At 39.7% G+C, this 22,294-nt stretch overlaps 1 protein-coding gene across 1 annotated transcript in view; it reads right to left on the bottom strand.

The window, feature by feature from the left end:
• The window catches only part of TMX4 (thioredoxin related transmembrane protein 4), a 47,212-nt gene that overhangs the window by 13,355 nt on the left and 11,563 nt on the right, over window positions 1-22,294 (bottom strand). The window contains exons 2-5 of the mRNA XM_075563984.1: window positions 19,333-19,448; window positions 10,588-10,633; window positions 6,987-7,115; window positions 4,489-4,534 (exon numbers count right to left, since the gene is read on the bottom strand). Coding sequence (XP_075420099.1) covers window positions 4,489-4,534; window positions 6,987-7,115; window positions 10,588-10,633; window positions 19,333-19,448 — 337 coding nt within the window. The remainder of the gene's footprint in view (window positions 1-4,488; window positions 4,535-6,986; window positions 7,116-10,587; window positions 10,634-19,332; window positions 19,449-22,294) is intronic.

Genomic DNA, 22,294 nt, shown 5'->3' on the forward strand with positions numbered 1-22,294 from the left:
TATTCAAAGTAGCCTCTTATTCAAATATTGTCACTTCACTGCATCAATTTTCTCTAGGAAATTTACTTGAGCTTTTCAGGGAAACCCTGCCATCTTATGGTCTTTTAGGTCATTATTACTCTCAACTCACTGCCCTCGATTTGATGCTAACTTACAGCGACCCTATCAGACAAACCCCTGTGAGTTTCCAAGACTGCTGGAGTTGAAAGCCCAGTCTTCCTACCTTGGAAGGGCTGGTGGTTTCAAACTGCTGACCCTACACGTCACAGATATAACCCTTACACCACTGGGCCTCCAGTAATACTATAGACTCAAAAGTCAAGTTGTGTTTTTACAACCAAACCAAATCAAACCAAATTCACTGCCATCAGGGGAAAATGAGAACAGTCCCCATGGCTTTCCCAAACTGTAACTCTTTGTTGGAGTAGAAACCCTTCTCTTTCCCCCTTAGCTGGTGATTTCTCCCTCCCTCCATCATCCTCCATGGCCAGTGCTTGTGAACTGCTGACCTCGCAGTGAACAGCCCAAGGGCTGTCCCACTACACCAGAGCATGAATACTGTCTCTGAGTTCACTATGGCGGTGGAGTCCCTTTTTGCCCTTATGGCTAGCATAGTACTAGGTACTCGAAATGTTTCGGGGTGGGGTTAATACTGTTTAAAAGCGATCTCATTTTGTTTTAGATTTTTGTTTCTCATTGTAAATTTCCAAAAATTAGTAGCTTTTGTTTATGGCGATCAATGATTCATGAGCTCATTATAAGGAAATATTCTACCCCATTTAATAAACATACTAAAATGTGACCTGATGGGGCTAATACTTTGTTATTGTAATACATGACAAAGTGAAATTTTAGCTACATACATATTGTTTGAGAAGACTCTGGACAAACATCATTACATCAGAATGAAAGAGAAGAAAATTCCTCAATATTTAAATGGATTTAAGGGACGGTGGGTGAGGGAAAAGCTTCTATAGGTCAGAGGTAAAGCCTTTCTTCTCCACGACAGCTGTCAGGCCTGACTCAGTGCATGGTTTCATATTTGCGCCTACAGGTGGAAATTGACATAGAGGCCTGACGGTTGGTCAAGGGTAGGTTCCACAGGCCAGATTTCAGACTCCTTATGATGAAGAGGCCAAAGCCTGGATTCTACAAAAAGAGGTCAGGAGTCCTGCCACAAGATTCTTTTCCCAACTTAAATTATACATATATATGCTTCCAAGTAGAATTTAAGTATAATAAAGTATCTAGAGTGTACACTTTGATAAATTTTGATATATGAGTGATAACACTGAATAATGACTGGTAATGAATTTTAAGTATGGTTTGGGTGAAAAGAACTATAGAGTGGACAGTGGGAAATTAAGGAATGCCTTCACAGTTTCCTAATCCATGTTTTCTTTGTTTATTAAATGATATTTTGGGATTTCGGTGAAGGTTAACATAGCAGTTTAGTTTCCATTCAACAATTTCTACACAAACTGTTCAGTGACATTGGTTATAACCTTTAAAATGTATGAATATTCTCATTATTTCCATTCTGGTTGCTGCATTAAGAGTTTTGTTTTCTTAAGCTGTAAACTCATAAAGCTCAGTGCAACGGAGGTGATTCCAACTCACAGCAAGCCTACAAGACAGAGAAAAACTGCCCCTTCGGGCTCCCGAGACTTATTTAAATCCATATTTAAAGCATAGACAGGAGGGGGAAAGGACAAGCGTTAAATATATTTGTTATACAACAAATGTAAGTGGAGTAAGTTTATCAGTTTAAGTACTTACTCCTGGCTGCAGTGGTAGTGCTAACCCACTAGCCTACTGAGGTAAAGGCGCCTGCTCCCGTGGGCATTTCTAGCAGCAGCAGCCCTAGATAGAGGTGGCTGTGGGTCAAAACCGACTCATTGCAATGGGTTTGGTGCTTAGGTTACTTGCTTTTCCAAAGGGACCTGATGGCACTGTGGGTTAGGCATTAGGCTGCAAACCACAACATTGATGATTCATGCCCATCATACCCGCTGCTCTACGGGAGAAAGAAAAGGCTGGCTGCTGCCACAATAATCGACAGTTTCCGCAAAACCACATAAGACTGACATAACTCAGTGACATTGGGTTTGATTTTTTTATGTTTTTTACAAAACTCACTTAAAATATAACAGCAACACAAAGGTTGAAAGAAGCGAGCTAGGTGCAGTAAGAATGTAGTATAGACAATGAACATTATAAATTTTTGGTATACTTATAAACATTATAAATACTTATAAACATTATAAACTTATAAACATTATAAATTTTTGGTATACTTTCTAAATACCTAGTGTATATATATATATATATATTAATATATATATTACTGAACTTCTCAATTACTGAACTTCTCAATCACTGAAAAGAAAAACTTAACTGGTTATTAATATTCTATATTCCATCTGGTTCTTTCTTCAATGCTACACACCCACACAGGATTATCTCTGCTGCCCACAGTTAGGCGCTGCATATAAAAAGATAAAATCTCCATTTCAGGCCTTGGTGCACTGCAAACTGCAGTATTTTTCTGGTTGTAATGTAGCTACTTATCTAACTCTTGTTTATCTAAACACTAAGTGCTAAGCTATATATGGGCAATTAAGTATTTATCTTCCCTCACACCCTCTCTCTGAAAGTACCGTATATACTCATGTATAAGCCAAGTTTCTCAACACAAAAAATGTGCTTATAAATGCGTCAGTGGTACCCCAGCGAGGTGTAACATCTCGCAGGTGACTGTCATTCCTCTGCTGTTCATTCAAAGCCCCGCTGACACTGCAGGGCTTTGAATGTTTGCTTACTCACATCTAACCAATCAGAGCAGTCCTATGAAGTGGACGGCTCCAATTCACAGAAGTACCTGTAGTGATTCACTTACGCAGGCAGCTGAACTGATAAGGATGTGTCTGTGGCTGCGCTCAGTCTCTCCCCTCTGGTCTCTGTGTTAATTCACATCCTGCATTTCCCACCCTAGGTGTATACTCGAGTCAATCAGTTTTTCTGGTTTCCCAGGTCAAAATTAGGTACCTCGGCATATACTCGAGTTGGCTTATATTCGAGAATATACGGTCAGTCCTCTCTACTACAACTGGTGAAGGTTGCTGTCAACTTCTACTCCAACTCTTCTTAACCCACAAGAACAAACGTCTTGATTTATCTTAGGTTCTGTTTAGGCCCCTGCTATCCATGCTTCTTGGTAACCACCTATTACAATTGTCCTGGTGGACAAGAGCTAGCACGCCTGCCTACAAGGCTCTCCGCTGTTTATCACCTCCATAGCTCCCCGTAAGTGCAAGCTATTGCAAAAGGCTTAATACCTTACTGTCAATTCCCAGTTTGCCATTTTTAATTCTAAGTATCTCACCAATATTAACAAAGTAGCAGAAGGAAACATGCATTTCAAACCATATGGGGAGAAGAAAAATATTTTATAATTTAATATGATGAACAAAGGCAAAATTTAAAAGTTGAATGAAGAAAAAACAAAAACCAGAATCCAAGTCTTCAACTAGCCAAATAGCAATTCCTATCTTGGAAGGCAGCAAATGTAAAATGTATGGGACATAAAATGCAAATGTAAGGGACATAAAAGAGTTCTCTTAAATTTTCCTTAACATGCATTATTATGTATGAGAGATGGCAAAGAACTCTCCTAAGTTTCTTGAAATCTAAGTTCCAAGGTTGACCTAAAAACAGAGCTTAGAAAGTACATCCATGGGGACTCACTTCTGGAGATTTTGAAATATATTTGAAGGAGATCATATTTAATTGCTGGGTAATCACACCAAATCTGGTAGGGTTTAGTGCATCCCTTCAGAGACGGAAGAATAAAGGCTACACGAGATTACATAAATCGGTATTTAACCTGAATAAATGTTCTTATTCTCTGCAATGACTCAGTGTAATAATATGACCCTGATTCTATGTAGTAGAAGTACACAGCGTTTCTTTTCTTTTAAAGAGATAGCAAGCAACCATTTCAGGTTTGTGGGTCAGAGTTTCTTTCCCAACTCAACCCTGCCATTGTGATACTAAAGTAGCCATGAATAATACATAATGAAAAACACGACTAGTGTCTCCCTAAAACGTCAGTTACAGAAACAGACACTGCAGTAGTCTTCTGACTCCCTAACATATAGAGCTATTTTCAGACTTGGGCATATTTTGATCTGCAGGGATCAAAGAAATAGAGAACAAGAGAGACCTACTGTCTTTTAAAACTTTGATAAAAGGTTCATTACTGACCCAAGAAAATACGATGTTCACGCCTTTCTTAGAGCGTACCTGCCAACAGACATCTTTCCATATGGACACCACATGAGACTAACTGTTTGACATAAGAACAAAAGTCACGGTATCAAAGTTTTTATTAAATGGCTAATTTTCTATTGCTTAGAAGCCACATCTTTGTCTTAAATAAAACTCTCTGGGAATATAATTTCACAGCGTATATTTAAGATCACTTACCCATATCTTGCCAGAGATGCTAAAAAGACCAGCCATGCCCGACATTCTAAACATAAATAAATGAGTTAATAGAGAGAAAGAGACTCACTGGTTACATATACTATGAAAAAGAATTCCAAATTCAGGTGGCAGTACAGAGCCTGTACTTCTTACTCTCTATTTCCCTCTCTCTTGAACTCATTTCTTTTCTTATGAGCCTACTCATCATCTCAATCACTCTATTAAAAATGTACTCAAATTCCTTTCTCCTTCTACTCTACAAACCTGGGGAGCTGAATGTCACTGGGAGATCTATGACCAGCTGACTAGTCGTTCTTCCAGGAGCATGCAGTACTCCTGAGCCCACTGAATTCTTGGGCTTTGAGATGACAGCAAATTTCCTCTTTTCTCTCTTCATACCTTATCATCTCCTCTTCTCATGTACTTTCAGCTAACAAACATTCCTCGTATGTCACTAGGGAATCAGAAGCCATTTACATGATCTCTCTTATCTTCTACCACCACTAAATCGGAGTCTGTTCTCCACATGCACTCCTCTTGTTACAAAAGAGAAAGTCTACCTGCTCTAAAAACCAAAACCTGTGAAGGTGATACTCTGAAGTTGCTGTGAAGCTGATACTGACTCATGGAGAATTTAAAAGGTAGAAAAGAACTGCTCCAAAGGATTTCGAAGGCTATAATCTTTATGGAATTAGATCGCCAGCACTCTTCTCTGGAGTAGCACCTAGTGGGTATACACCTTTGGTCTTTCAGTTAGCAATCCAGTGCTTAACCACGGCGCCATTAAGGCTATCTGCCCTAACACAGGCCAATCCTCTTACTCCTCCACAGTAGCTCAGATCTCATTTCTTGTGTCTTGTTAATGAGTAGCTTTCACTCATTGGCTCTTCTTACATTAGCAATTTCTCCTACAAGATCCATGGTTCAAACCCACCAGCTGCTACATGGGAGAGAGATGAGGCTGTCTTGGAAGCCTCATGGAGCAGTGCATCTTTGTCCAATAAGTTGTGAGTTAGAATCGACTTGACAGCAATGGGATAACCTGCCCTACTCCCTTCCATCATTGAAAAATAGCATTCTGGCCCTCCCATGGCCCTCTATGAATTTATCATAGACAAACGACTCCAAAAGTAGTCTACACTTGGTATTTCTTCTTCATTACCATAAAAATACACACTATTTTAACCCAATTAGATCTGGCTTTCATCCTGACTTCTGCACAAACACTACTTCTCAAGGCAATGATGAGACCCCATCCTGCTTCTTTCAATACCTGCATCTAAGATTTCACTTTTTGCTAACAAGCATTCTTTACTTGGTCTCTAGGAAACCCTATTTCTCCTTCCTCCTGCCTCATAAATGCTCATTTCCCATTTCCTTTTGTTGTCCACCCCCTAACCACTTAATGCTGGGGCCTGTTATGGTTCAGTCCCAAGCACTCTTATCTCTTTTGCTCTGAGTGATCTTGTCTAAGGTTTTGAACACTGTCCACAGGCTGAAGACTCTCATATTTGATTCTGAGTTCCTGAATTCACTGTGGATAGCTATAAAAAGAAGTCTACATTTCAAACTTGTGAAACACAAACTTTGATATTCCTTTGCTCAAATCAGTCAGTGGTATCAAATTCCAACAAGCGCTTAAGTCAGAGGCCTAGGAGTTTTTATTTGTTGAGCTCCCCTCTCTTTATTTATTGCCTTGGTCAAGTTTACCTTAAAACTTATTCTACATCAATCCATCTAAACTAACACCATCTCTATGTTGAACAACTATGCCAACCTTCACCTCCATCTATTCCTGCTCCCTCCAATCTCAGAATTCTAGGTCATTTTCTCGTAATATGTACTGACAAAAGGCAAGTACCTCATCATGAACCTTTACAAGGCTCATTGGCCCAGCTGTGGCTCGCCTTCCTCACTCAGCTCATGCTAATGTCACCTCTCTACTCTGAGCACAGCATGCAGGGTTTTGTAGTTGTTTTTTCTAAATTGGTGCCTATGAACACACTATATACTCTCTTGAGAGTATCTGTCCCCAATTTCTGATCTGGCTCTTCCCTTCTAAATACTTTGTCTTTATAATCACAAAGGACAACAGATAATGTTGTTTCCACATTAGGATACAGAAGTCATGAAATATATATATATATATATAAAGAGCTACTCCATTTTATCAATAAGGTAAAAAGAATGCAAATAAATGCTCAATACTATACACACACATATAATTTTTCTTACAAGAACAGAAACAGCATGACTTTGAAAATGCTAAAGAAGCTTTTTATAACCCACCTAACTCCAGTGACTTAATCTCCAGGGTAATGGAAACATACATGGGTCATAAAACTAGAAGTATCACATAGGACAAGAATGATCACGAGTGTCCTATGGAAATAGAGGGGCATCTACAGGAAAATGTAGGCTATCAAGACACTATGGCAGCTAGCTTGATGCTGCTGCTTTAATAATGTTATCTTGTAACAAAAAAAGTAACAAGTTACGTTAGAGAAGCCGGGGATTTCCAGCCAGTCAGAGGCTCAACTGATTGCCATTTCTTCTCCACAATATAATTTTGCAGGTCTTCAAAGATTCCTGGACCCCGGTAACGGCGGAAAACTCCATCCTTTGCACTATAAAAACAAGTAATTATTTAAAAATTACAAAAACAAACAAATAAATCCATTAGAATAACAGGAACGTGTGTGCATCAAATGACTTCATGTAAAAAGAGCCCACAGACTAAGAAAAAATGTTGGCAATGATATGTCAGACAAGGATTAATCTCTGAAAGCTATAGAAAGTTGCAAGACTTCAGCAAGAAAAAGAAGAGGAATTCCATTCAAACATGGGAAGAGGACATGAATAGATGATTTACCAAGAAGATATCAAGTGGCTAACAAACAAGAAATATTTGTGATCACTAGCCATTCCAGGATGCAAGTCAAATAACGAGATATCACTGCACCACCAGCAATTACAGCAACGTTAGAAAAAAGAAGAAGAAAATAACAAATGCTGCAGAGGATGCACAGCCTGGAATCCTCATCCGTGTAACACAGTAGAAGCACTAAGGAAAGCGGCACGGTGCTTCCTCAAACAGTGGGGACTGAAAGACCCAGCAATGCCTCTATTACTATATAGCCTTCATTCGCTGCCACAGAATCAAGGGACTCATAGTAACCCTACAGGGCAGGGCAGAACTACCCAGTGGGTTTCTGAGGCTGTAAATCTTTACAGAAGCAGAAAACCTCATCGTTCTGCTCTTGAGAGGCTGGTTGGTTCAAATTGCTCACCTTGCAGCTAGCAGCCCAACTCATAACCCACTACGCCCCCCAGAGCTCCTTACTTGGTGTGGTAGTTACAGAATTCTCTATCAACCTGAAGTCATAACAGTGTAGGAGTGGAGTCTAGCTTGTCAATCAGGTGCCTCCTTGTGGGCATGACTCTTGCATAAGGCGGGCTCTGGGAGCCTCCTCTCTCTGCCTTCATCTTCCTGTTCTTGAGCCATGTGATGCTTCCACTTCCACTGGAGCCACAAGACTTTGGGCTCACTGGCCTGGGATCTTCCTGCATTCTGCATCATAACACGTGGTTTTGTCAGTCTTAAGAGAGATGTGTGGATTAGTATTGGACTTATTAACCAGTATTGTACTTATGGAGTTGATCTGGACTGGGCTGGGATGTTTGCATGGTATATAATTACTTCTTGGTACAAAGCTCTCTCTTACGCATGTATGAGTGTCACTGGATTTGTTTCTCTAGCCAACCCTGCCTAACACACTTGGTATATACACTGAAGAAATAATGAATACAGCATGAGGAGATATATGCATATGCATGTCCATTGCAACACCCTACACAATAGCAAGACAGAAAGAACCTATGGGTTCATCAGTGTAAAAATGGCTAACCAAGCTTTGGTTACCTTTACACAGTTGGCCACTCTGCATTGTTAAAGAATACTGATGACACTCTGAAACCCCCTGTGCCATGACGGATGAATTTGGATGGCATTATGCTGAGTGAAGTTAGTCAGTGACAAAAAGCTCGCTGCAGTATGAGACCACAGCAAAATGACGGTCTTCCTATCCCCAAGAACACACTCTGACGGTCACCAGGAGCGCAGGAGAAGCGACAGGAGGAGAGCACAAGGCCAGTAGGCAGACAAGGGTTAACTTGGGGTGAGGAAAAGAGACACACCGAACATGAGGAAGATGGGCAAACATTAAATGAGAGAAGGGAAGAGGGAAACAGGGCAAGCCACTGGGAGGTTTGCTAAGTTGTTGAATTGTACACGGACGGTATGATCATGTAAACTCACCCTTATTTCAAAAAAGTTTTTTAAAAAGAGCAATAGTTACTACAAAGAATAAGCGCCAATTTGACTACTAGTTTAAGTGAACCCCACTCCGATTTTGTCATCATTGACTAAAATAAAGGAAAAAAATAGTCAGACATAAATCAGAGAGCGCAAATGAACACATTTTAACCTACCATAAATAAGAAACTCCAAAGCTGAAAAAACGAAATGTTCTTTTTTATCACTGTACACTTTGTTATAATAATCAAAGTTCTTCACTATATTTAATCTGCCAAGTTGCTTTTAATTATTTTTCTAACTAGATATTGCAACCTTTACAACAGCAAGAGAACAATTGTTATCAAGTTAAAATAAATGTGTCTACCTTTCCAAGTTTGTCCTTCAAGTTCTTCCCCTCAAAAGCAGCAAGCCTCTCTTAGTTTCCTATTTCCCTTCAGCCTTCCCTCCCTCTCACCTTCTTGCCAGAGTCAAACTTCTAAGAAAAGGAGCCTGCCTTTGCTCTCTCCCCTTTAATACTCATGGGAGCGCTGGTGGCAGACTGGGTCCTAGTGGGGCTGCTAACGTCAAGGGAGGGGCGCTGCCATGGTGAGGCTTTCTACTCCCCCAGGTGGAGCTGCAGTCTCCTGGGAGGCAGTCCTCTCCTTTAGGGCGGTCCTCCGTCAGAATTGACCCGATGGCAGTGAGGTTTCTATTGTTTAATACTCATTCACTGCTTGGTGTCAGTGTAGGCTCTGCTTCCGTGACTTCATTGAAACTGCTCATATAGGGGGTCCAAGTGCTCAACAACTCCTACGTCATAGCTAAAGAGCAGTGTTCTGCCAAATTCACTTGATCTGTGTTTGGCACTGCCCACTACTGAACATCCGCCTAGTTCCTCCTTTCCCATGGCTGATTTTCAGCTGACCATCCAACTTCTACCCGCTCCTCTGACCATCCCTTCCTCGTCTTCCCCTTATCTTCCTTGCAGATAAACTAGTGCTGTTCTATTCTCGGTTCTATTTCGGGCCAGCTTTTCCACCTATTATATTTTCCACCTATTATTCTCTCTAGCTTTATTTTGATTGTTATCTATCTCAATGCTGATGAAATTCCTAATATCTAGGTTCTGAGATCTATTTCCTCACCAAAAAATGCCACCTGAGTTTTTCCATTTGGAATTACTACAAGCACTTCACATTTAGCATCTTTTCCATTATGGTTTTATCTCCCAAACTTCATTTTATTCTAATGATTCCTTATCTTGAAGTGTGGGGATAGCTGAACAAAGTCGTCAGAGCCTTCCTTTCCGATGGTTAATTGACCACCAAGTCCCATTGATCCTTTTAATTATCTCTGGAACCCATCCCTTTCTTCGTCTGTAAACCATCACCACCCTGAACCTCCCTAGTCTTCTCACCCAGTCGTTGGGCTAACTACACAAAACTAGGTAAAGGAATCACAGTTTCTTCTTCTGGCCTTTCCATGCAGTCTCCTCTGCTGGGCCTTCTCTACCAGGTCTGCATAAACAATCCCTACTTATTAATTAAGAATCATCTTATCAATTATATCATAAGAAAATTTATATCTTTTCTATCTACTCATTTCTTTCCTGCCTGCCATCAGGTTCTCCTTCCTTGTATTACTCCAGCCAACACATCCCTGCTAAAATGATCACTCCGTGCAGAGCAGTGGTTCTCCCTCGGTTGGAAAGCTGAAGGAATCGTGGTTAAGGAAAACAACTTAGAGTCCCTGGTATACAGTAACTGCTTTCTTATCTTTATAGGAAGATGATGCAAACTTACTGAAAAAATGCTGGGAGAGTGGTGACAAAGAAGCGGCCGCTCAAACCTACAAGAAGCATAAACAAGGGACAGTTAAAGTCAGACTCAGTATAACTCAAGCACGAACTCAAGTTCAAGAGTGAGAGCTTCCTTTCATAATCATATTACTTTAATCCTGACAAAGTTTAAGTCGCATGTAGCATACATTTTTACTTAAAAATGTTATGTTCTACCCATTTCTATTCACCTAGCAGTTCCTAGTTACTGGCAGGTAACTTGCTTCTCTTCAACAAGTACCCTTGAGGCTTTTGCAGGAGCTCATTGGGGTTGCATGGAGGCTGAGGGGTGTGCTTGGAGTCACCTGACATGAGAGAAATACTAACTTCTCCATTTAATAGTATGACTTGAAATAAATAATCATAGCTCTCTGGTTTCAGTTAACTCAGCCATAAAATGGGAATTTAAAGGCAGTCACAAGTTTATTCTGAGGTTAGATTAGGTCAAGCACGTAAGATGCTTCGCGTAACATGTGGCGCAATATAAAGCCTCAAATTATAGGTATTAATTATTATAGCAGTTTTAAGTTTAAAATGAATAATACGGTGGGAAATATTTTATAAGATCAGGTACAATTCTTAAACACATTTTACGGGTATTGTAAAAATAATATGGGTACATGAAATAGACATTTAAATCTACCTGAGTAAACAGTGTTTTCAGATGTAAGCACACCAAATTGTCCTCGGTTTGTGCTCCAGGATTCCATGTCTTACTTACTACATAGAGAGGAGAGTGCACACACTCCTACAGTGAGTTTGACTGAGGCCAAACCCTGGCTCTGTGTCTTACTAGTTTGAGGGTGGGAGAGATACTGAAAAGATGCTACATCTAGAAAGCATACAGACTACAGTGTCTGCCATAGAGCAACCAACTCCTCCTTGGATTGTGGCAGCACAACAACCCAACACTACAGGAAATTCACAGTAAAGCTGTGACTTTTGAAAGACTGAAAGGCAGTTGATAGCTCCATCTCTCTTCTCAGTGCCTTTAAAGTGCCCTCCAATCTTTTCCACTGATGCTATGAAGTATCAGGGAAAGTTTCTGATTTAAATATGACCCCCTGGAGCAGAGAGGCACTCACTCCAGGAGCCCTCTTGGCACAGTAGGTTAAAGTTGGGCCACTATAGGCCAGCAGTTGCACTTCACCAGGCAGTCACTCCATGGAGAAACATGAGGTTTTCTGCTCCCATAAAGTCTTACAACGTCAGAAACCTCAAAGAGACCGGTGCTATTCGGTCCTATAGGGTCACTGTGTGTCAGAATTGACTCCATGCCAGTGGTTTGTGGTTGCTGGGTTTATCTAAGTTTTGAGGTTGTTGTGTACGGAAATAAAAACAAATAAATGTGTATCTTAACAATTATAACATTCCACAGTAATTAATTTCCATGTTTGAGTAAGGGCTCACTTTAAGGAACTTCAAGAACTTTGAAAGAAACCAGTGCATTTTAAACCTTTAAATAAACCACACATCACCCCAAATTAGTATGTCTTTGTACTTGAAGGGTAACTCCCACTACCAAATGCTGTTGGTATCCTAATACAAAAAGGCCACCAATATAGAATGTCACAACATTTCAAACATCTTATCAGCATATCTACTTTAAATATATGCAAAAATAGATAAAGGAAGAGTTTAAGGTTAGAGAAAGGCAATAAATGATGATAGTATGATATTATATTGATATATAAAAGAAATTAAAGCTTAAAATAAACTTTAGAAGAAATTAAAGTTCAATGTTAAAAATATAGGGATAGTGAGTAGCACGGTTTTACAACTTACCTAGCTGGGTTGCAAGGGCATGACACTTAACTTCTCCGAGCCTCGGTTCTGTGAGTAATTTGGAGATGAATCGCTTGCTCTTCGGAGAGTTGTTGTAAAGCTACATCATGGTTAAGAACTTATCATGATGACCAAACTCACTGCCACTGAGTCAGTTCTGACTCACAGTGACCCTAATCAGACAGGGTAGAACAGCTCCTGTGAGGTTCCAAGACTACAACTCTTCATGGGACTAGAAAGCCTCATCTTTCTCCCAAGGTGCAGCTGGTGGTTTTGAACTGATGTTGTAGTTAACAGTACAAATTGTACATCACTATGCCACCATGGCTCCTACCACGACAACAGGCTAAACTAAATGCTCAGTAAATGTTAGCTATTACTACCAAAGGGAATGGCAAAAGAAAAACACAATACAAAGTAGAGCTAACCTTAACTTTGAGATTGAAATAGAATTAGTAATATAAAGAACATAAAAGGCTAAAATTTACAACTTAGAAAATGAAAAATAAATCTCTAAATAAAGTGTAAGAGGCCAAATTGGCTTCTGTAATAAACTGAGGGTTTTAACCATAAAGCTTATTCTTGGCTGTGGTGGGGGCCAGGATTACCTCTAATCACCCACGGGTGCTCTCTAAGCACCAGCTGCCTGCCTGTCCTTGACAGCTAAATTCATCTGCTTGGAACAGAAGGCTCAAGTACAAACTCATTATATTTAATTTCCCAAGTCAGCTCAACTGAAACATAACCTGATTTATTCAGTATTAAGCAGGCAATGTAACACTACTAATCCATTGAACTGTCCTTTCCTTGACTTGTACCTTTCAGCTGTAAAATTGCAAGTTTATAATCCTTGGTTTTACCACTTCAAAAATCTCATTTTCTGTTGAAATTATCCAAAAGAATCTCTTGTAAAGAGTATACATGAAAAAAAAAAGAGTATACATGAGTATATTAAAAATCTATGCTTTCACTTCTTTTTAAATTTTATTTCCTGAGAGAGGAAATGAGATTATTTCTCGACATCCTTGTGACATGGCAGCTATGATGAAAGGATGCGTGATGATGAACCAGTAATGTTACCAAATAGGAATTTGTACACAGTGCACATCATGTCACTGCCTTTCTATAAATTTTCCAAATGCCTTTTTTTTTAAGTCATACCTCAGATAAAATCTCACCTCCTTGCTATACTCCTTGCCATAAGAGAAACTGCATGAGTAGGTCCCTGGCTACCTCACTGGTCCACTTTATCTCTAATACTACTAGCCTGGTGATCACATTCTTCCTGGAATAGCCAAGTACATTCCCAACTGCAAATGCAACTTGATCTGCCTGCCAGGCTCCTCCTCCAAAGCTTGGTGATGTGATGTTCACTTTCTCGGCGCATCAAAACCTCTGGTCAAACAGTCCTTCCTGTCACCCTATTTAAAGTAGTCACCTTATCTTTTTATCCCACTTAACTTTCTTCATAACTCTTAGCATCATCAATTATTATATGACCATTTATCTCCTTCACTAAAGCATGAGGTCAATAAGGGCCCAACATAATGTCTCCCTCACTCCCCTCTGTATCACTGGTATCTATTAACAAGGTCTATAGCAGCTGTTCTCAACCTGTAGGTCATTGCCCGTTTGGAGGTTGAATGACCCTTTCACAGGGGTTGCCCGATTCATAGCAGTAGCAAAATTAGTTATGAAACAGCAACGAAAAGAGTTTTATGGTTGGGGGAGGGGGGCTGTCACCGCAACATGAGGAGCTGCATTAAAGGGTCCCAGCATTAGGAAGGTTGAGAACCACTGCTCTAGCGCATAAGTTTCCAAACCTTTCTGGCATACCACACTGGTTGCTCATTTCAGAAAACAAATTACTCAGCATCGCCCTGGCAATGAAAAACATTTGTTCTCTAGCCCATAACACTGAATAAAGAGTAGGTATCTGTTTTTGTAGTCTCCCTGGGTCATCTCAGCAGCCTCCAGGGGGTGGTATTACCCATTTTTGGAAACACTGGTCTAGAACATGACAGATATTCAAATATTTGTTGAATAAACACTCATTACTTCTAAACTCTATTAAGGTGTCATATCCCTGCACTAAGACACATTCATGAATATTTCCCTGAAATATGTTACACACTCATAATTTCCTTTTCTTCCTGGAAGCACTGGTGGTGTAGCGGTTTCACATTGGGCTGCTAACTGCAAGGTTAGCAGTTCAAAACCACCAGCCATATTGGAAGACGTGGTTTTCTATTCCCCTATGAGTGACAATTTCAGAATCTCACAGGACAAGTTCTACCCTGTCCTATAGAGAGTAGCTATGAGTCTGAGACAACTCCATGACAATGGGTTATACCCACCGAAAACTGCAAACCCCCTGTTTTGGGAGAGCTTGCCTTGGGACTCTAGTCTGGTTTGCTCTTTGCTTGATCAACCGAAATACAGCTTTACCTTTTCTTTTTCATCCGGACTGTTTTTTTTTCTCTCTCATTTGTGTCCAACAAGGTCTATAAATTAGGTTCATAATTTAAAAGTAAAATTATAACTTAATATAATCTGAGTAAAATATTCTCTAAGACCTCAAACAGGTATGCATGTACTTTTGTCTTCCTAATTATTATTTGAGCTACAGTTCTTACATTTTTAGCATTTAAGAGAATTCTAGAGCCTTTGTCATTTTAAAAATGTATTCTACTACATGAAAAAATATCACATTTTCAACTACAGATGGATTCTTCATAATGCTTAGAGAATTTGAGACTGAAGAGTTTACTCTCCTTCCTCCTTAATATGTATTTCATATTAATATGTAATATGTAATGCTTATATTACATTAAAACTATCCATCAATATTGATTTGTGCTTAACATATTCCTTCATACTTGTTTTCTCTAACTCATTAAAAGAGTGCTTAATTCAGGTACAAAAGATGTAAGGCTACATTTTAGATGGAAGCATTATACTCAGTCACACTTTAGATTTGTGAATGCATCAAAGAGCTGTTTAATTCTTTTCATTCAAATCATGCTGTGAATTCCTCACAGGTATCAGAATGCAAATGACTAAATGTGAATAGGCCAGCTGCATTTCTAGAACATGTCTTGGGCTCCCTAACCGACAAGACTCTTACCTGATTTCAAACTATTAAAATATTAAGTTTTCAGCAAAACGTAATTGCAATGACACGATCTACAAACAGAATAACTCACTCTAACAGAAAGGGGGGAAAGCCTAATAAATAGAATGTGTCTGTCTCTAAAGAGTAAACAGGCAGAGGTAGTTTCATTTCAAAGCTTAAACAGGTGAAGGCTTAAGAATTCATGGCTTGGCTTTTAATAAAGCTCTCTTCATGGGTTTGTAGGCACAAGGATTTAACAGGCACCATCCATGCCGTTGTCCAGAAAATTAGTAATTCATTAGTTTGTGTTTCTTGCATTATTATATAAAAACAAGTAGCTATATTTTCATATCTAATTCATTACTTTATTCTGTAATAAAGAGATACAACAGATAGAAACTGACATAGACAGAAAAAGAATTTCTATTGAAAATAGTCCAGTTTTAAATATTAGTACCATATGAAGCAGATTTTTCTTAATTTATATGAAATATAAAAATTATTTCTAGGGGCAAAGGAAGAGGGTGTTAACAATCCCAGGGACAAGGGACTAACAAGTGATCCAAAATCAGTCTCAAAGAGGGTGTGGGAAGTCTAGCAGGGCTGGATCGAGGGCAATGTAACCCGAGAGGAATTCCTAAAACCCAAATGAAGGCAGAACATGACAGTAGGACAAGAGGAAAGTACAAAGAAACAGAGGAAAGAACTAGGAGGCAAAGGGTAGGCATAGAGATTTAAATACAGACAAATAAAGATGTAAATATATTTATATACAACGAGGGGGTAATAGATCTATGTACATATATTTATAGATTTAGTATTAAGGAAACAGATGGACAGTGGGCCCCTGCTCAAGTACTCCCTCAAGACAAGAACACTTTGTTCTAACAATTTGGCAGTCTGAGATGCTCACCTGCCTGGCAGGATTGCTGATGACAATGGGTGCACAGGCAAATGTGGTGAAGAAAGTGGATGGTGCCCAGCTACAAAAAGATATAGCACCTGAAGTCGCTGAAGACAATGGGTGCACAAGCAAATGTGGTGAAGAAAGCTGATAGTGCCCAGCTAAGAAAAGATATAACACCTGAAGTCTTAAAGACCTGAAGATAAACAAGCAGCCATCTAGCTGGGAGACAACAAAACCCATATGGAAGAAGCACATCGGCCTGTCCCAACCTGATCGCTGAGGACAAAGTGGGTGCATAAGCAAAAGTTGCGAACAAAGTTGATGGTGCCCGGCTATCAAATGATATAGCATCTGGGGTCTTAAAGGCTTGACGACAATCAGGCAGCCATCTAGCTAAGAAGCAACAAAGCCCACAAGGAAGAAGCACACCAACCTACCCCGAGACAAACAATGAAGACAAAGTGGGTGCATGGGCAAGTGTGATGAAGAAAGCTCATAGTGCCCAGTTGTCAAAATATATAGAATCTGGGGGTCCCATAGGCTGGAAAATAAACAAGGGGCCATATAACTAAAAAGCAACAAAGCCCACATGGAAAATGCACACTAGCCTGTGAGATGCCAAAGCATTGAAGGGATCAGGTATCAGGCATCAAACACACACACACAAAAAAATCATAACATTGTGAATGAGGGGGAGTGCAGAGTGGAGACCCAGGGCCCATCTGGGGGAAATTGGACATCCCCTTGCAGAAGGGCTGCAGGGAGGGGACGAGCCAGTCAGAGTGCAGTGTAGCAACAATGAAACATACAATTTTCCGCTAGTTCTTGAATCCTTCCTATCTCCCACTATCATGATCCAAATTCTACCTTACATAACTGGCTGGATTGGAAGATGTACACTGGCACAGTTAGGAACTGGAAATATGGGGAATCCAGGACAGATGAGCCCCTCAGGTACAGTGGTGAGAGTGGCGATATCAGGAAGGTGGAGAGAGGGTCAGGGAGAAAGGGGAAACAGATGACAAGATCTACACGCAACCTCCTCCCTGGAGGACGGATAGCAGAGAACTGGGTGAGGGAGACGTCGGATAGTGTAAGATATCATAAAATAATAACTATTTATAAATTATTAAGAGTTCAGAGGAAGGGGAAGCGGGGAGGGAGGGGAAAAATGAGGAGCTGATACCAAGGGCTCAAGTAGAAAGCAGGTGTTTTGAGAATGCTGATGGCAACATATGTATGAATGTGCCGGACAGCCAGACACAAATGATGTATGTACAGATTGTAAAAAGAGTTGTATGAGCCCCTAATAAAATGATTTAAAAAATTATTTCTAAACTAGAAACAAATTTACTATGCACATATTTTCAGAATAAAAAGGAGTCTCTTCTCTCTCCCATCATTTCTTTGAGATAAAAGTGCTTCCTTTCCTTCAAACATTCAGCACTTGCAACTAATAAATGCAGATAAATGATAAAATCAGAAATCTATCAAACAAGATTCACAGTGAAATATGTGATTCACTGGAAAGTTCATCATATATTTTAAAACCTCAAACTATCACCCCACAGATTATCTTCTAATTAATTATAAATTGGTGTTGTTGACTAATGATTGAGATGGGTGTCACCAACTTAAGCCAGCCCTCAAACTTGACACCACTAATGGTGACAGTATGTGCTTCTGATGGAGTGCAACATGGAGTCCCAGCAAATAATATGACACATGCTTGCCCGAATTGTCCAGCCTGAATCTAGTTATGCTACTCCCCACTGGAAGTGCTGGAGCGATCCAAGAGAGCAGCAAAAGCAGATACCTCTACTTTCTCCTGGATTCTGGGTTATATACAGAGATATACAAAATTTTTCATTGTTGGGGGAAAGGATGCATGCTGAAAAACTTTTACTTTTTTTCTCTGAAAAGAGGGTGGTAGGGCAAGTGAGTCTATATTCTAGATCAAATTTTAATTTAGGAAAAAACATAGACAATATAAGAATGAGTTAAATGCCACTATGTGAAGACATTTCATCAAATTCTAGCCTGTTCTCTTAAAATGTCAACATGACGCAAAAATAAATGGTGGGGGGAGGGTGTTGTGCTATTCTAAAGTGAAAATGGCTTACAAGAAAAGTAACCAGGTGCAATTGGTGAACTTTGATTGGATTGCGGTTCAGAATTTTGTATGAAGAGGCACACAGGGGATAACTCTCCACACACAAATCCCACCCTGTTGCCAGCAAGGTGACTCGGGCCACGAGCCCGAGTTGTATTTGACAGAGTAGAACTGCTCTGTCGGGTTTTCTGGGTTGTAATCTTTATAAGACAAAGCATCCTTTAAGAAGTAGCCCTTTCTTCTGTGGAACTGTTGGGCAGATAAGAACTAACAACCATTAGGTTAAGAGTGGATTGCTAACTGCTTGTAATCCCCAGAGTGAGAGACAGACAAAACTGAATCAAACTCACTGCCATCTAATCGATGCTGATTCATAGTAACCCTATAGGACAGGATAGAACTGCCCCTGGGAGTTTATTCATGGGAGAAGAAAGTCCTGTCTTTCTCTCTTGGAAGGGCTGGTAGTTTTGAACTGAGGACCTTGTGGATAGCAGCCCAATCTGTAACCATTGCACCACCAGAGCTCCTTGAGATAACAGGCAGAACATCCTATGCAAACCTGCTGATGGGTACAGTGCAATGCTACTTTCAGACAGTTCAGAAAAAATAAAAGAATTACATGTAACAAAAGTGCATATGTAGATATTTACACATGTGTTAGACAGACCCAGAAATGACGTGCTGTTATCTGTTGACTGAAAGTGGATAATTCACAGGTAAATCTGTAAGAAATTTTCAAAATGGAAAATTATGAACAAACTTTGCCATTCACTGTTCAACATTACACTACCTGGTTCTTGAATGACATCTACCTTCCCCACACTGATCTGAAGAACGTCACCATTCTTAGCAAATGTCTCCCACTCTGAATCAGTCTGCTGGCAGGATGGGCACCAAGGGGCATAACTGAAAGAGAAGAACAGTGAATCAATATCCACATATGGAAAACAGTCCACAGAACAAGACAGAAGACTGACTCTTTTCAAAGTTCGATTTACAAAGCAGCAAATCAAACATTTCCAAAGTCATTTGATACATACAGACAAACATGCATTTTACCCCTAGGACTTAATGCATAAACATTAAATTCTCCAGAAAAAATAATTAATCAAAGTTTCATATGATTTTTATTAATTATGGAACTGTATAAATTATCAAATTTCCATATTATTTTTACAGCATTGAAATTTGAGATTTCGAACAAAATTTTTTGTTACTTTATAAATAATTTTTGGACCTTGAGGTGGACATATTTTTACTGCCCCACTGAAGGAGAGGAATTTCACAAGGGTGACATTAAACTATTCAACCCAATTTCAGACACATCACAGCCCCTGGGCAGAGACTGGATAGTTATTGCCAGTGGATTCCCAGGGATGAGGTGTTTCCAAATTCCAATCACCCCAAGAAGGGAAATCATCTAAGTCAGCTCTGCCGGCTAGATTTCTAGCTAAAGAGCTATAAACACCTGTCCCTTAAAGCCTGGAGTCTGATTTTTACACTGACTTTTTCTATTCTGTTAACATTAACCAGAGCCAAGGTGGACTGGTGGTCTCCTCTCCCTGTGCACTGTACAATTCACAAACAAATGCTGGTACACACAGGGGTAATTGCAGTCATCTGCAGAAAGTACAAGTCTAGAAGTAGTACAAGATACAAGGAGGGAAGGGGGGGTCGTACTATTTTTAGAAGGGCCCCCAGAGAAAGAAACATCTGTGCTATGATCTTAAGTAGGGTGACAATCAGAAAGGGCCAAGTAATATTTTAACTAGAGAGACTAGTAGGTAAGGCTTAGAAAGGATGAAGATATCATCCATATTCTTTAAGAAAGTGGTATATGGATCTAGAACGAATGAGGTTTACAGAAAGAATTATATTTTAGAACTGTTACTTGGTATAAAATGGAATAGAGAAGGATGTGGTGAAATGAAGAGCTGAAATGGGAAATTTGGTAGTTATCCTGGCAACCATCTAGTAGCCTCGCTTTATACTCCATGGTCCTAGAAAACAGCACAAACACGGAGAGCAGAAAGCGCTGAAGTGGTTCAGGATATCGCTTGCAGGTGATGGAACGGGCACCCTGAGAAGACTGCTACTTGAGAAGGGGCCGGAGAGCACTTGAAATTAGAAGGACCTGTGATGAGCTAAAGAAGCCATGTTGGTGTTGCCAAGAAAATACTGGGCAATTAGCCATAAGTTCTGCAGTTCAAGCCACCATAAGCGACAGTATCTGCTGCCATTAACAATGTATATCTTCTGAAACCCTGCAGGGTGGCTGGGAGCCAGAATCAACTCACTAGCAGTAGGTTTGGTTTATGATTGGTGGTGGTGGTGGTGATGATGGCGTGTGTGGAGATAAGCTTGATGGAGGCTTAAGGAGCTGGCAGGGCTACGGTTCATGTGAAATATTACAGGCCATCAGTAGCATATACTGGAAATCCACCTAAAATATTAGCATATGACACAACTTTTTTTGTTTAAAAATGCTCAGAAGAAATAAAGCTGTTAAACAACATAGTCAATGTTTACAAAATAGAACAGTAGAATCCATGAGAGGGAAAATATAAAGCAATTTGAATAATATTCCAAAATGCCAACAAGAAAACATGTATTTTTAAAGCCTGCCTAATTTAAAAATCAAACAAACACTACAGACAAAAATGAGGGCACGGATATTACTGACATCAAAAAGACTTGCCATCACTGAATTTTTGTTCACAGAGCAGGTGAACACTATGTATGTAGATTCTACCGGTAAAGGGTAGAGAGTAGGGAGGTACAGCTGTCACACAGCTTGCAACGTGTTGATAGCTGCCAAAGCTGATGACAGTGGGTATTTACTATATCGTCCCTGATATTTTTCTGCATGTTTTGACAGTGTTCATAGTAAATATATATAACTTCTACGTGACACTGGGGAGCTAAACTAGGTTCTGGATGAGCATATTTGAGCACTGTAAAAATGTTAATTCTTCCAATTTTATTTCCCACCTTTTCCATTCCTGAGTTGTTTGAACTATTTTTCTAAGTAGAAACTATTATCTCTACAATGAGGCAAAAAGCACTCAGATGAAAAAGGGATTCTCAGTTCCAGCCTCCCCTCACCTCCCACTACACACACACATACACACACACACACACACACACACACACACAAACAAAGGAAGGCAAGAGAGTGCAAGGTAACACTCTAACAACATTTAGGCTCTAAAGTGTGGTCAGGTCATCATCTGAAAACCTTGCAGATATCTTGAACCTGGGGCGAAGGAGTCTTATAAGTGTCATTTAAAAACCAATGTGAGAGCTAATTGTTTGTAGAACAAAAATATCAAACAACTACAAATGTACAGAACAAAAACAGAGGACAAAGTAGACGTGGCCTTCTAAAAATTAAATTTGCTACACATCAAAATACTTTGTCAAATAATACCAAGAGAACCTTATGGCTAGGAAGAGAAAAAAAAAACACTTGGGAATAACTTCCTGAGAGGAGTTGAATCTCTAAAATGCATAGAAAATGTCCACAACTCAATGACAAGAAGACAAAATACTAACTAAAAACAGGCAAAAGACAGAGTCTTCACCAAAAATAGCATCCAAGCAGTGAACAAACAGTGAACAAACAGGAAAAGATGTTCATGATCATTAGCCATTATGATGAGATGTCACCTCAGTGCTACAAACCTGGCACTGGTTAAAAAAGAAGAAGAGAACGATTAAATAAGAGAGGAAAGAAAAGAAAATTGTAACAA

Source organism: Tenrec ecaudatus, chromosome 12 (assembly GCF_050624435.1).
Source record: "Tenrec ecaudatus isolate mTenEca1 chromosome 12, mTenEca1.hap1, whole genome shotgun sequence".
Classification (NCBI taxonomy): Eukaryota; Metazoa; Chordata; class Mammalia; order Afrosoricida; family Tenrecidae; genus Tenrec; species Tenrec ecaudatus.